This window comes from Mustela putorius, unplaced genomic scaffold, assembly GCF_011764305.1.
Source record: "Mustela putorius furo isolate JIRA1106 unplaced genomic scaffold, ASM1176430v1.1 tig00003898_pilon_pilon_pilon, whole genome shotgun sequence".
NCBI lineage: Eukaryota > Metazoa > Chordata > Mammalia > Carnivora > Mustelidae > Mustela > Mustela putorius.
This window is the reverse complement of record NW_025422047.1, coordinates 21,251,837-21,267,206: the sequence shown is the minus strand read 5'-3', so window position 1 is coordinate 21,267,206 and position 15,370 is coordinate 21,251,837. Positions and strand designations below refer to the sequence as shown.

General features: G+C 54.1%; 1 protein-coding gene across 2 annotated transcripts in view; it reads left to right on the top strand.

Annotated features, from left to right (window-relative positions):
- Positions 1–15,370, top strand: part of ZFHX2 (zinc finger homeobox 2) — a 31,094-nt gene that overhangs the window by 4,775 nt on the left and 10,949 nt on the right. Inside the window, exons 2-3 of one of the 2 annotated variants that reach the window (XM_004755292.3) lie at positions 12,470–14,562; positions 14,755–15,272. In XM_004755292.3, coding sequence (XP_004755349.1) covers positions 12,519–14,562; positions 14,755–15,272 — 2,562 coding nt within the window. In that variant the 5' untranslated portion in view covers positions 12,470–12,518. Of the gene's footprint in view, positions 1–12,469; positions 14,563–14,754; positions 15,273–15,370 lie in introns of those variants that run through there. The other variant, XM_013057640.2, reaches the window with a different exon arrangement.

Genomic DNA, 15,370 nt, shown 5'->3' with positions numbered 1-15,370 from the left:
TATGGTGGAGTCATAAAGACCCTGAATGGGTTGAGGACTCGAGGAGAGAAGACCCAGAAGGGAGCAAGCAAGCAAGTGGGGAGCCCTGGGAGGGAAGGGGAAGTCTGGCTATAATAAGAAAGGCCAGGGCAACTGGAGAAGGGGCTGGAGGGGGGTACCCTGAAAGGAGGGCAGTGGCAGCTGGATGCACTGTCAGCCACCACCATGGACTTGGGCAGCTCATATTTTGCAGCAGGCGACAGGCTGTCGACACGGCGGTCCTTTACCTCACCGTTAGAAACTCATTTCATTGATTTTTCCATCTTTCTTCTCTGCCTTCTCAGTCATCCCACCACTCACTTTCCCAGAGCCCCTTGCCTCTCTGGGGAAAGCCCAGGGGCCTGCCTGCCCACCCCTCCTCCACCCCAGGCTCTTGAGACAGGGGTGAAAGATTAGAGGGCCGTCCCTCAGCATCCTGAGGTAATCCCACTGGCTCTCAGTAGCCCCCTCCTGTAGGAAAGTAGTCCTGAGACTAGGGCCTCTGGATGGTTGTTCGAGATGCCAAGTTCAAGGGGTGACCAGGCTAAGATCCGCCTGTTTCCCTGTCACCAAGCTATACCACTAGACTGCGTATACCTGGAGGGAGACATTTTTTTTTTCTTTTTAAAAGATTTTTATTTATTTATTTGACAGAGACAGGGAGAGAAGGAACACAAGCTGGGGAAGTGGGAGAGGGAGAAGCAGGCTTCCCGCTGAGCAGGGAGCCCTATGCAATGCTGGGCTCAATCCCAGGACCCTGAGCTGAAAGCAGACAATTAACAACTGAGAGACCTTTTTTTTTTTTTTTTTTCCTATTCCTGCTGAGATAGCTGGGTATCCCTCAAAAATTTTCTTTCCAAGTCAAGTGAGAGAACAGGCGCTGCCTCTCTGTGTTTGGGCAGGAATAGGGGATTACATGAAAGCGAAGCTTCCAGTCTTGGAGTCACCACACGGCAGCCTGTGCAATTAGGAGGACATAGTATCTAGAGCTCTTTTCTGAGAGAAGGTAAATGCATGCAGGCTCGCGCTCAGTGTAGCGTGCTGACTGACATGCAGTCAGTGGGGCAGGATGGGTGTGGGCCAGAAATTTTTACTTCAGTGTGGACATTTCCCTAGTGCCTCCTCTAGTCACAGCCAGCTACCCTCAGCCTCTCCCTTTGGGGCTGGGATCCGAGGAAAGGTTAAGAGTCAATTGCTAGTCATTTGGCTTCTCAGTGAAGGAAGGCAGAGGGTGGGACCGGAGTGTTAGACTGGGTTTCCCTGAGGAACTGATGGGGATGCACGCCATTTCCATCCTCATATCTTTCCATCCTTGTTTTCTCCATGATCACCCCCCACCCACCCACCTCAGTCTCAAGCCCAAGCCAAGGCCATTTATCCTCCTTTTTCTCTGGTCTCCGAGGTGGTTTTTCGGGTCTGGGATGTCTGAGTCTAGATTCTGCTGCTGCTTCTGACTCATGGGCCTCTTGCCCCCATGGCAGCTGTCTTCTTTCCTGTCCAGCCTTTTCCAAGTTCTGGACCTCTGGCATGCTTGGGCCAGAATGCCTTCTTCCATCTCCAGCTTCTTCTGGCTGCCGGATTTCCAAAATCCAGAGATAAATCCCGATGCTTCAGGGAAGGGTGAGGTTAGGAAGAGAGAAGGCCAGGGGAAGCCAAGAAGGGGGTGCAGGATCGATGGGGCAGGGAGCTGGAGAAGCGGGGACCGTTAGAGTATGGCTGAGAGAGGGAGTCCGAGGCAAAAACCATGTGACTTCGAGCTGGAATGAAGGCCACAATTTAAATGAAAAAGGAGGGAGGGCGGTAGGCTGTGCGGCCAGGGAAAGAAATGGAGGAGCAAAACCGGGAGTCTGACCCCCTGCCGGGAAACGACGGCAGCGTTGGAAGGGGAGGGAGGGAGAGTGGTTGGGGAGAGGCTTCAAGCCGAAAAGGCAGCCTCGGCTCTGCCTCCGTGGCAGCCCTGAGTTCAAGCCGTGCTGGCTTTGACCCTTGTGGGAGAAACTGAAGTGGCAAATTAACGACGATAATGAAGTCACTGCTCCTTGTTTGTCTTTGCTGGTTTCCCCTTGAGATTTGTCCTTTGGCCGGACGGGGCAATGTGGGGCAGGGGAGGGCCAGCTGCAGGGAAGGGCGGGGGAGGGGCGCAGAGGAGAGGACAGGCAAGCAGAGATGCGTAGGCCGAACGAGGAGGAGGGAACCCAGGCACAGCGGAGGCCGAGGGAAGGGGACGCACCAGGAGCAGGGGAGAGGCGAGGGGAGCGGAAAGCTGGGACGGAAGAGAACAATGGGGAACAGGGCAGAGAAGCCTGGAAGGAGAAGCGCAAGACCAGGCGGGAGAAGGAGAGGTGGCACCGGGAAATGGCGAGCCGGAGGGAAAGAACGTGGCCGGGCTGCGGGAGCTGCAGCTGGCGGGGGCAGTGGGCGGGGCCTCATCTCCATCTCTAATGGCTGTGAAATGAGGTTAGCTCCATTAGAGGCGGCGAGAGTGTAACGGGATCACACTCATTAGGGCTGGGCCATCCCAGTAATTACCACCACCCCAAACACGCCCGCGCCAGCCGGGCCGCCGAGCACAAACAGGCACGAAGCAACACACCCGCACCGGACACCCCGCCGCCCAGCGGGCAGCCCCCGGCCCCCGCCGGCAGTACCGGGGCGTCGGGGAGACCCAGCGGGAGGCTCGAGAACCAGCACCTTCACTAACCTCGAAACGGTGCTGGGACCCACAGCACTACACCCAGGCCCTCGGCCACACACAGAGTCAGAAAACAGTAAACACACGCGTACACCCCAACTCAGGAAATAAGGCACGTGGATGAATAATTACCGTTTCCATTTATTGATCACAAAGTGCTGGCCTGGATAATGATCATCTCAATGGACACAACTCCATGAGGAGCCAGTCCCCATTATGTATAGGAAGAAATCGTTTTTAAGCAACTCACCCGAAGTCATTTACATAATACAGACTAGAACTAAAATTGGATTCCAGTTTGACCCTAAAGGCCGCGTTCTAAATCATAACCATAACCATACTGTCTGTCTTGAAGTCCATCTGCTATCATGGATGCACATGTGGAGACTTCCAGCTTTAAGAGAGATTATCCCAAACGAATACACATATCCTCAACTCCGCCTTTTGACATCTAGCTCTCCCCCCACCCCAAACACAAACATACAAAAGGAATGGCTAGGGGGGCACCTGGGTGGCTCAGTGGGTTAAGCCTCTGCCTTTGGCTCAGGTCATGATCCCGGGGGCCTGGGATCGAGTCCCGCATAGGGTTCTCTGCTCAGCAGGGAGCCTCCTTTTCCTCATCTCTCTCTCTGTCTGTCTCTCTGCCTATTTGTGATCTCTCTCTCTGTCAAATAAATAAATAAAATCTTTAAAAAAAAAAAAAAGGAATGGCTAGGGCCCCTAATTGACTACAGTGTGAATAGCGCCCCCTGGAGTTGCACAGAGCCTTGGTCCTCTTTTGGCCCATCTTCTACTAAGAAATTTAGAGTGGCCATCACCTTCCAAGCTGAAAGAGGACCTGATATGTATCCTCGGGCTTATATGCTCAAGGGAGGACGCACATAAGGGCAGAGTAACACACGCAAAACTCAAAGACCTCGTTCAAAATACATGGCAGCCAGAGTTCAGAAGCTTACGAATAGTGCTGAGGTCAGGCTACCTGAATCCAGTTTGGGCTCTACTTCTTTTTTTTCTAAGGTTTTATTCATCCATTCGACAGAGAGATCACAAGTAGGCAGGGAGGCAGGCACAGAGAGAGAGAGAGAGAGAGAGGAGGAAGCAGGCTCTCCACTGAGCAGAAAGCCTGATGTGGGACTCGATCCCAAGACCCTGAGATCATGACCTGAGCTGAAGGCAGAGGCTTAACCCACTGAGCCACCCAGGCGCCCCTGGGCTCTACTTCTTCCCAAGTGTGAGACCTTAGAAATTCCTTAACCCATCTAAGTCTGTTTCCATGTTTGTAAAATGGGAATGAATAGCTGTAGTTTTCATCAGACTGCAGGTCAGAATCAGGTGATGCAAGGCTTGGCCAGGGCTCAGCATGGTGCTGGCATACAGGAAACATTTAATGACATTATTATTAGTAGTTGTTGTTGTGACACTAGTTAAATGGAGTCGTTACCATCACAAGGGTTCACAGAGGCTCAAAGAATTAGAAGGGTTTGTTTATATACACAGTCACTTAGAATGGTATTCTTCCAAATGATTCTAAAGAATTGTGTGTAATTTCTTTCTGAGTGCAGGGAGATCAGCAGTCTTGTACAGAGGTCCCCCCTGCCAGGATCAGATAGGATCCTGAATCTCAATTCAAGGGCACTACTTCCTGCCCTTCATATAGAAGAAGTGTTCAGAGCTGGCTTATGGGGTTGTCTGGCCTGAGTCTCCCCTATGATATCACACAGCTCCACCCTGCTGTCCTAACAACTGAGGTGTCATTAAGGGAGATGCATGGGCGAAAGGGGCCACTCCTCTCCAGGACATCCACCCCTCCAGCAGCCCATTCAACATGCCATGCAAATGTGGATGGATGTTCAACTAGCTAGCTGTGGTTTTAGTCCACAGTTTCCTTTAGACCCCTGCCTTCTGCTCCTAGCCTACCCTCCCCCAACCCCTCAGTCTTCTTCCTCTCTGCCTCACTTTCCCCCTCACACCTCATACAGTTAGTTCCCTTAAGCATCTTGCAAGATGTAAGACACAGCCCCCTTGCTCCATCCTTCCCAGTGAGGACAGGCCACCTGCCCAATCTGATGTCAAAGCTGGGAGGTCTTAGTGAGATTCAGTAATCACATGTGCGGATCAAGATCCGGCCCCTTCCCCGAGCTTCCCTACCTCTCCCTCTTCTCTGCATTAGCTCTCTCTTTACCCCCTATGACACTCCTTCACTTGTCTGAGTATCTCATTCCCTGCCATTCTCATTTTCCATCCTGTGGACAAAACTATTGCACAAAGTAAACACTGCCAGATATTTGGGGTAGAGGGAGATGGAGAGATCTAGGAGAGATAGGTAGGATTAAAATAGAGGAATAGGTACTCCTGAGACTAATATTACACTATATGTTACTTGCTAGATTTTAAATAAAAACTTGAAATGTGAAAAATATATAAAATGGAGGAATAGGAGTACCTCCTTTTGTTTTCTTTTTAAATAAGGTAAGATTTTGAGACAGAGAAAATGATCATTTTAAATGCAGGGAGAGTGGGGCGCCTGCGTGGCTCAGAGAGTTAGGCCTCTGCCTTCGGCTCGGGTCATGGTCTCAGGGTCTTGGGATTGAGCCCTGCATCGGGCTCTCTGCTCGGCAGGGAGCCTGTTTCTCCCTCTCTCTCTCTGCCTGCTTGTGATCTCTCTGTGTGTGTGTGTCAAATGAATAAATAAAATCTTTAAAAAATTTTTTTTAAAATTTAAATGCAGGGAGAGGCCATATAGTTTTGATCCAAGTATTAGCTGCTTCTGCACCCTGGCCAAGTGTGGGCCCAGGCAAGGCTTTCATTCTCTGCTCTGGGATGATGGGGTGTCTTGAGGCCTGGCAATCTAGAGAACAAAGTGAGAAGTGAACTCTGCTGCTGGGCACACTTAGATTTAAATCCTGTCCACTGAAGGCACTGCTCTCAGTTTTTGAAATGGGCAGAAATTAGAGGATGAGTCCTGGTCAAGAGGGACAAGGCAGGGGCACCTGGGTGGCTCAGATGGTTGGGCACCTGCCTTTGGCTCAGATTGTGATCCTGGGGTCCTGAGATGGAGCCCCACATGGGGCTCTCTGTTCAGCAGGGAGCCTGCTTCTCCCTCCCTCTCTGCCTGCCACTCCCCCTGCTTGTGCTCCCCCCCCCTCTGTCAATAAATAAAAACTTTAAAAAAAAAAAAAACAAGAAGGGACAAGGTGGAAGGAAAGTTGTCTCCTACCTGCAAACACCTTGCTCTACTCTGTGGGCGGAGCTAGTGAAGAGAAGGAAAAGAACTAACCTGACCATCCAGTGTCCACTGGACGTGCACACAGTGGCCAGAAAGGAAGGAATCCTTCTTCCCATTTTCCCAGATAAGGAAATAGACAAGTAACTTACCAAGGTGGCACAGCTGGTGAGTGAGAGAATCAGCACTGAACCTGGGTCTGCATGAATCCAAAGCCTATGTTCTTCCCCTAAAAATAAAGCTCATTAAGTCAGAGTTTATTTGCTGTTTATACCAAAGAGTCCCCCTGAGACAGGGCACTCACTCCATCTTTTTCTCTTCAAGACCCTCTTCTCCATGTCTGAGGCCTCTTGAAAGCAACAGGTTGAGACAAAATGAGGAGAGAGCCCAGGGCAAAGTGAGTGTGGAAGAGAGCAGTGCTGTAGGCAAGAATTTCAGAGAGGAAAAGAGAAAAGTGTCTGGAGGGCTCTGATGGGGAAATCATTGTATGTAAATTTTAAGCAAAAGTGCTGGTGCTCTCAGGCAGACTTTTCAAGGAAAGCCTTTGCCTTGTCCTTGGGCTTGGAGAAAAGAAGGGAGTGGGGTTTTGCTTTCTGGTTTAAGGACGGGAGGCCAGGAAGAGAAAGGCGATCTGTTCCTCTGCCTGTCTTCTCCTTGGTGCTGTTCCTGTCGTAACCACTAGGGAGCAGTAGTGTTCCTTCCCTTCTCCTAGTCGGCTGGGGCCGGGAGGGGGTGCTACCCACGGATAGTCTTAGTCTCGCTGGGCTCTGAGGCAGCGCCCCTGGCCGGCTTTGCCTTGGCTTCCGCGGGCCAGCGTGACCCCACGCCCTAATTCCTCCTTGGTGAGGGGCAGATTGTCTCCTTCCTCGGGCCTCCTCCTTTCTTTGGTCCTTCCTTTACCCTTGCTCCTTTAGCTCCTGTAGTTCTCGGGTCTTAAGTCTCACTATGTTCTGCCTGCCTCGCGTGGTCTCACAGCCCACCTCCTCAGACGGTCATAACGTCCCATTCAAGCCTTTTGGCCCATCTGTCTCTCTCCCCATAGCTTTCTGGGTCCCACTGTCTGTGTTGGAGCCTCCGGGCTCCCTCCTGTTCTAGGTACTGTGTGTCTGCCCCGAGAACAGGGAGCGCACATCAAGACAGAGGAATTTTTGTGCAGCTATTTACTGGGTGTCTTTCTGAGGAACAGGTCTGTGCAGTTCAGTGAGGACGGCTGTGGGGCAGCCGCTCCCCAGCTCAGCTTTGACAGTATCTCAGCCTTCTCTTCTCAGCCTGAGCAGCAGCCAGGAACAAGGCTCTGGAAAGAGGAAGAGGGCAACAGAAACAAACAAAAAAAAGAAAATCTCTTCTATTTCTCCATCACTCCGTCTTCCCTTTTCTCCGCTCCTCGCCCCAGGAGGGAAGGAAGCATTAGGGAGAGAAATGGAATGAAGGGGCAGCAGGGGAGCTCTGGAGACTGAGGGCCATTTTGGAGCTGGAAGATTCCTCTCAGGGGACGGCTACACCCTCAGAACTCTCCACCCTCCCTTGGCTCCAGGCCTGCCTCCTCCCATCCCCCTCGGTGGCAGCAGCCTTGTAATTTAAAGCTCTCTCTGTCGCCTCTAATGTGATCCTCTCGTTTTATTGACTCTCTCTGCCGTCTGTGGCGCCCCTTCACATCAATCTCCGCTCTAATCACACCGCCGCCACTGCCTGCTGTCTCCCCTAACCCCTCTCCTCCTGGGCCCCAGCCCTTGCTGCCACCTTTCCTTGGACTGTCCCTCCACTTCCACCCTCTGCCTGGCCTGCCCTCTTCGCCCCCTCCCTCCCCCAGAGGCAGGAATGCCAGGGCCCTTGAGGGGCACCTTCTCCCCTTCCCCGCCTCTTGGTTGTGCACCAAGGGAGAGGAGACGCCCTTAAGGACAGCCCGGACCTACAGGAGGAATGGCAGCAGTCTGAGGGTGGACAGGACGCTTGGCCCGGGGCTGGGGGGTAGGTGGAGGGTGGCTTGGTTCATCATCTGGTTTTGCACCATCTCCAGCGAGAGCTGCAGACTGAGTTCCAGGTAGGAAGCGCAAGGAGAGGGACACCGGCCCAGAGAGGGAAGGAAGAAAAGAGTGAGGAGGAGGGAAATGGAAGGAGGGGGAAAAAGGTGAAAAACTAATTGCTGCAGTTAAAGGTTTATAATAAATAGAGGGTGAGGGGGGAGAAATGCGGAGAAGTGGGGGGAGGAGTGGGGGGGCGCACTGAGGCAGAGATAAATTTGCAATTGAAATTCTTTCCTGTAGAGGAGGAGGGGGGAGGTGGGGAAGAGATTTGCAATTTTAAACAGCTGCCGACCTCCCCTCAGCTGTCTGGGTCTCACCCACAAGCTAGCCCAAAGCTAAAACTCCTTTGGTTTCTAGCTAGCAATCAGCTGGGTCTTTTTCCAGGCCTGGGAAATAAAAGCTTTGGAGAAAGGATCTGGGGCTTAGGTCTTCCTAGTACCTCCTCTGAAGTTGGAGCTGGAGTTGGGAGGCAGGAGGAAGCCGCTGAACGATGGGATGTAGGCGCGGTGACCCCGCGGGCCGGAGCACCACCCAGGTCAGCCCTCCGTGGCAGGGCCCCGGAGAAGCCCCTCGGGCCCAACCTCAGTCCTTCTCACCAGGTGGGGCGGTGGAAGGGTGGCAAGCCCCCATTGTGGGGGGTGACAGTGGATTGTCAGACCCTCGTGAGCCAGCGCATCTACCCCCAAGGATTCTGCGGGGGGACACCTTTCTCAGACAGGGTCGGGCTTCTGCTTTCTGGGTATCTAGGATAACCCCTCCATCTAATTCCTTTACTTCCCTCTTGGTTTTCCAACGACCCCCCCCCTCCACCCCTCGCCCAGGTGCTGATTTGCATTTTCATTAGCATGCTGCTCCAGCCCCACGCGGAGCTCCTTAATGGCTCCGACTTCACGCCTGGCTAGCCCCCCAGGAGGAGGGGGGGGTGGGAAAGGGGGCCTGCAGGCTAGGTGGGGCCAGACTGAAGACCAAGTCCTAATGGAAGAGTCTGAAGGTGAGGGTTAGAGGTGGCCCAGGGAAGGAGAGGCCACATCTCTTCCCGGCACTGGGCTGAGCTCGGAAGGTTAAGTTATTAGAGATTGGCTGATAGTAAAAACTGGAAAGGATGCAAGCCACTTAGGACATGGGGAGAAGTATGGGATGGTGATGTCTGGGGAATTGGTGAGTTGGGTGGGGGCAGGGAGGTGTGGTCATCAAGGTAAAAAGGTTGGGAGCAGCCTGGGAGGCCAGGTGCTTCTATTCAGCTGGACGGAGCCCGGGAATTCTGATTGCTAGGCGGTTGGAGGCGGTTTTGGTCTGTATTGGGTCTGAGAACCAACCAGGTAGTTGGAGGGGCCCATCTGGGCCCCACCGGTCCTTTTCTCGTTTCACCTTCTTGGACCTGCGTGACAGTCAGCAGCTTGCTCAACCTCTCTGTAAAGTAAGGTGGTTGGTTGTTACATTAAATGAGATTATTGATGAAAGCATTTAGCACAGTACCAGGACTGTGGCAGATGGACCTGGATAGCTTCTAATAATAATATTACTGTTACTTTTTTTTTTTTTTAATCTCTTTGGGGAGGAGGAGGTTAATCACATTGCAGCTGTTATCTTCCAACTGGCCAGGGAAGCCTCTGCCTATTCCGCATGCAGTGACTAGCGGTGGATGATCTGGAGGGCACCTGCAGGCCAGTGAAAGTTCACTGTGGCCTCCCTTGCCAGAGGACCTTGACTTAGGGCAACTACCCCTTCAGTGAGTGGAAAATCTGAGGGTCTTTCCTAGAGTTCATTCATTCAGCACATAATGTATTGACTACACGTGGCAGGCATGTTTCATGGTGCTAATGATAGAGTAATAAATAACACAAGAGTTCTTGCTCTCCTGGCATTGACCTTCTAGAATTCTAGGCAGAAATATGTAAACCAGGAAATAGGAGGTAGTGGTAAAGCTCTGAAGAAAATAACCCCCAGGGCCTGGTAGCCTCTGTAGGGAGGGAAGGCCTGTTGGAAGGGGTGACAGGTAAGCAGAGACCTGAATGAGCAGGAGCCACTAAACAGAGGTCTAGGCTGTTTACCTTAGGCAAGGCCCTAAGGTGGGAATGAACTTGACATGTTTGAGGAACGGAGAGGCCAGTGGACCGCTGCTAGCCAGCCAGGCGGGGTGGAGGATTTGAAGATGTGTCAGAAGTGGGTAGGCATTAGATGAGATAGATGCTTTTGTAAATCAGGGACAGAGTTTGGATCTTATTCACAGTGCAGTGAGAAATCACGGACAGGTTCTAGGCAGAAATAGAGTTTACGTTTTAAAAGCTGCTTCTTTGTAGTACAACTTTTTTTTTTTTTTGAAAGATTTTATTTATTTATGTGAGAGAGAGGGAACACAAGTAGGGGAACTGGGAGAGAGAGAAGCAGGCTTCCTGCCAAGCAGGGAACCTGATGTGGGGTTCGATCCCAGGACCCTGGGATCATGACCTGATCTGAAGGCAGCCGCTTAATGACTGAGCCACCCACGTGCCCCTACAATTTACATTTTTTTTTTTTAAGATTTTTATTTATTTGTTTGACGGAGAGAGAGCACAAGTAGGCATACAGGCAAGCAAAGAGCCAGATGCGGGGCTTGATCCCAGGACCCTGGGATCATGACCTAAGCCGAAGGCAGAGGCCTTAACCCACTGAGCCACCCAGGTGCCCCTACAATTTACATTTTAAAAGATGCTTCTTTATGATAACTGAAATGTGCTTTAAAACAATATGGGAAAAGGGGAAATGGGTGAGGATATGGATGGAACAAGACCAACCATGTGTTGGTGGCTTTTGAAGCTGAGTGATGAGAACAAAAGGGTTCCTGTACTTTTATATAGGTCTGGCAGTTTTAAGATTTTATTTATTTAGGGGCACCTGGGTGACTCAGTGGGTTAAAGCCTCTGCCTTTGGTTCAGATCATGATGCCAGGGTCCTGGGATCAAGCCCCGCATCGGGCTCTCTGCTCAGCGGGGAGCCTGCTTCCTTTCCTCTCTCTCTGCCTGCCTCTCTGCCTACTTGTGATCTCTGTCTGTCAAATAAATAAATAAAATCTTGGGGCACCTGGGTGGCTCAGTGGGTTAAGCCACTGCCTTCGGCTCAGGTCATGATCTCAGGGTCTTGGGATCGAGTCCCGCATCAGGCTCTCTGCTCAGCAGGGAGCCTGCTTCCCTTCCTCTCTCTGCCTGCCTCTCCATCTACTTGTGATTTCTCTCTGTCAAATAAATAAATAAAATCTTTAAAAATAAATAAATAAATAAATCAAATCTTTAAAAAAATTTTTATTTATTTGACTCAGAAACAGAGCTCACAAGCAGGCAGAGAGGCCGGCGTTGGGGGGGGGGAGCAGGCTCCCTGCCGAGTAGAGAGCCCAATGCGGGGCTCGATCCCAGGACCCTGAGATTGTGACCTTAGCCACCCAGGCACCCCTTCTTTTATTTTTTTAAAGATTTTATTTATTTATTTGAGAAAGAGCACACGCGTGAGAGAGAGAAAGCGTGAAGGGGGGGAAGTTCAGAGGGAGAGGCAGACTCCCTGCTGAGCCAGGAGCCTGATGATGCTGGGACTTGATACCTGGATTCCACCATCATGACCTGAGCCAAAGGCAGGTGCTTAACCCACTGAGCCACCCAGGCACCTTGGCATTTTTCATAATTGAGAATTAAAAGAAAGATCTTTCCTGCTGCTGGATGGAAGGAGACTGGGCTGTAGGGGCAGTAGTGGAAGTGGAGGCCACTATGTGAAGTCTGTTGCCCTGGTTCAGGAAGGGCAGTGGCTTGGGCCACGATGGTGCTAGTGGAGAGGACGCTGGTGGAGGGACAGGACAGGTGTCTGAGAGGTTGCTCTCCAGTTGCATATGAGTGGGAGCAAGAGGAACCTTATAGGTTTTTACTGATTTTTTAAAAATTTATTTATTTGATAGCACAAATAGGGGGAGGCAGGCAGAGAGAGAGGGAGAAGCAGGCTCCCCGAGGCAGGGAGCCCGATGTGGGACTCGATCCCAGAACCCTGGGATCATGACCTGAGCTGAAGGCAGAGGCTTAAGCCACTGTGCCATCCAGTTGCCCTTGGTTTTTATTGATTTTTTAAAGATTTTATTCATTTGATAGAGACAGACAGATTGAGAGAACGAGTGGGAGGAAGGGCAGAGGAAGAAGTGGACTCCCCCCTGGGATCACGACCCGAGCCGAAGGTAGACGCTCAACCTCCCAAGCCACCCAGGTGCCTGCCCGCTTTTTAGCTTTTTTGCCTAAGCAACCAGCTCAATGGAGGTACCAATTTTTGAGAGAGGAAAGATGGGAGGACCAAATTCAGGGGAGAAATACAGAGTTCTGATTTTGAACACGGTAGGTTTGAAGACTTAGCACTAAGGCGAAGCTTCACGTTGGCAGACGGTACCTGAGTCTGTGCTCGGGAAAGAAGTTAGTGGGGCTGGAGTATCTGGAGGGTCGACTACCTGGCTGAGTGTCTCCTGCCACCTCACGGCCCCGCTCTCTCTCCACGTTCCCCCTGCAGGGTACTGGCTGTCACGCTGAGATGAACCCCCAGCACTCCTCCGTCAGCAATGGCTACCCTTAACGCACCCTCTACCGCCGGCGCCACCCCCACCCCTGGGCACCATGCCTCGTCCCCGCCTCCGGACACCTCCTTCCCCAGCACCCCCGCTGACCCTGTCACCAAAGATCCCCCTGCTGCCCCCTCCAGCTCTGAGAGCATGAGGCCCTCAGAGCCGGGGGGACAGGCCCTGGAGCCGGGCTGTGGCCTCGTCCCACCAAAGGAGACTGGGGAGCCCCGAGAAGAGCCTGGCTGTGGTGGCTTCTCACCAAAGGACCTAGGAGTTCAAGAAGACAAGGAGCAGGAGGAGGAAGGAGGTGGGCTCCCACCCGTGGACCTAAGCAACCATTTGTTCTTCATAGCTGGTGGTGAGGCCTACCTCGCAGCCAAGCTGTCCCTGACAGGTGGCGGTGAACTGTTACCAAAGGGCTTCCCTTGGGGCGAGGTGGGACTCAAAGAAGAGCCCAGCCTGCCCCTCCTTGCCCACTCGACCCCTGCACTCCTCACTGCCCTTCATATCCAACATGGCTTTGACCCAATCCAAGGCTTTAGCTCTTCTGACCAAATTCTGTCCCGTGATACCTCAGCGCCATCTCCGGCCACCTGTGAGGGAAGGGATGGAGCCTTCTGGAGCTACCAGCTGGCTCCAAACCCACCCGGAGATCCCAAAGATGGCCCTATGGAGAGCAGGGGAGGAGACCACAGGGCACTCTTCTGGCTCTGCCTCCTGTGCCGCCTGGGTTTCAGTAGGCCCCAGGCTTTTGTGGGTCACACACAGTCTCATGGGGTGAAGCTCACCCCTGCTCAACACTTGGGCCTGCCCAGTAACGCAGCTGTGCTCCAGGTGGGAGAGGAGGGCTGCACGGCCCTCCTAAGCTTTCTGGAACCAAAACCACCTACTCAGCCCCCTCTAGAAGGCCCCCCCAACAACAGCAGCACAGTGAGCACAGAGGCAAACGGACCCCCGCCCGAGGATGGCCCCACTGAGGCCAAAGCCCAGGCACCTGTCCTGCCTGCCGACGAAGTCATGGCCCTCAGCCCTCCCTCCCCGCCCGCAACCCCCGCCACCTGGGACCCCAGCCCAGCCGAAGCCAAAGAATCACAGATGGCAGCAGGTGAGGCAGGGCCAGATTGGCTCTCCGAGGGGCAAGAAGAGGACGGAGGGCTCTGCCCCCCACTCAACCAAAGCTCACCCGCCTCCAAGGAGGGGGGCACTCTCCCTGCCCTCGTCGGCTCCCCTGAAGACTCCAGCGACCCACCGCAGCCCTACCGCCTGGCTGACGACTATACCCCGGCCCCCGCAGCCTTCCAGGGCCTCAGCCTGTCCAGCCACATGTCTCTGTTACACTCTCGCAACTCCTGCAAGACGCTCAAGTGTCCCAAGTGCAACTGGCACTACAAGTACCAGCAGACCCTGGATGTGCACATGCGGGAGAAGCACCCTGAAAGCAACAGCCACTGCAGCTACTGCAGCGCGGGCGGCGCGCACCCCCGCCTGGCCCGGGGCGAGAGCTACAACTGCGGCTACAAGCCCTACCGCTGCGACGTGTGCAACTACTCCACCACCACCAAGGGCAACCTCAGCATCCACATGCAGTCGGATAAGCACCTGGCCAACCTTCAGGGCTTCCAGGCGGGCCCAGGGGGCCAGGGCAGCCCCCCAGAGGCGGCGCTCCCCGCTGTTGCCGGGGACAAGGAGCCCAAGACCAAATCTTCCTGGCAGTGCAAGGTGTGCAGCTATGAGACCAACATCTCCCGCAACCTGCGCATCCACATGACCTCTGAGAAACACATGCAGAATGTGCTGCTGCTGCACCAGGGGCTGCCGCTGGGCCTGCCGCCTGGGCTGGTGGGGCCAGGCCCCCCGCCACCGCCAGGAGCCGCCCCCACCCCCACCCCTGAACTCTTCCAGTACTTCGGGCCACAGGCCCTGGGGCAGCCTCAGGCTCCCTTGCCCGGCTCTGGGCTGAGGCCAGACAAGCCCCTGGAAGCCCAGCTGCTTCTCAACGGCTTCCACCACCTTGGAGCGTCTGCTCGCAAGTTCCCCACACCTGGTAAGTAGCCTGGGTTCTGCACCCGGTTCCCCTCCTCCCTTCCCCGGGCCCAAACTCCAGGCCCTATGTGCTCCCAAGGGCCAGAACCCCCCAATCCCCCTCCCCCGGTAACCCCAGCTCCCTCTGCACTGCCCTCATTTGCCCACCCACCCATTTCCTTCCTTGGGCCACTCATTTGTCTCTGTCCCCCAGCCCCTGGCAGCCTCTCCCCGGATACCCCCCTGCCTCCAAGTCAGCTCCTGGGCCCCTTGTCCGATGGCCTGCCCACCTCACCGCCCCCAGACGACAGCCCGGCCCTGAAGGTGTTCCGCTGCCTGGTGTGCCAGGCCTTCAGCACGGACAGCCTGGAGCTGCTGCTCTACCACTGCAGCGTGGGCCGGAGCCTCCCGGAGGCTGAGTGGAAGGAGGTGGCCGGGGACACCCACCGCTGCAAACTCTGCTGCTACGGCACCCAGCTGAAGGCCAACTTCCAACTCCACCTCAAGACTGACAAACATGCACAGAAGTACCAGCTGGCCGCCCACCTAAGGGAGGGTGGTGGGGCCGTGGGCTCCCCTGCCCCAGTGCCCCTGGGAGACGGGGCTCCCTATGGCTCCGTGCCCCCGCTGCACCTGCGCTGCAACATCTGTGACTTCGAGTCCAACAGCAAGGAGAAGATGCAGCTGCACGCCCGGGCTGCAGCCCATGAGGAAAACAGCCAGATCTATAAGGTGAGGGAGGCAGGAAGGGCCTGGCCTTGGAGGGGCCTGGCACAGAGCCCCTGGGACAGAGGAGAGGAGAGGGGCACGGGGATGGACCAGGGAGACAC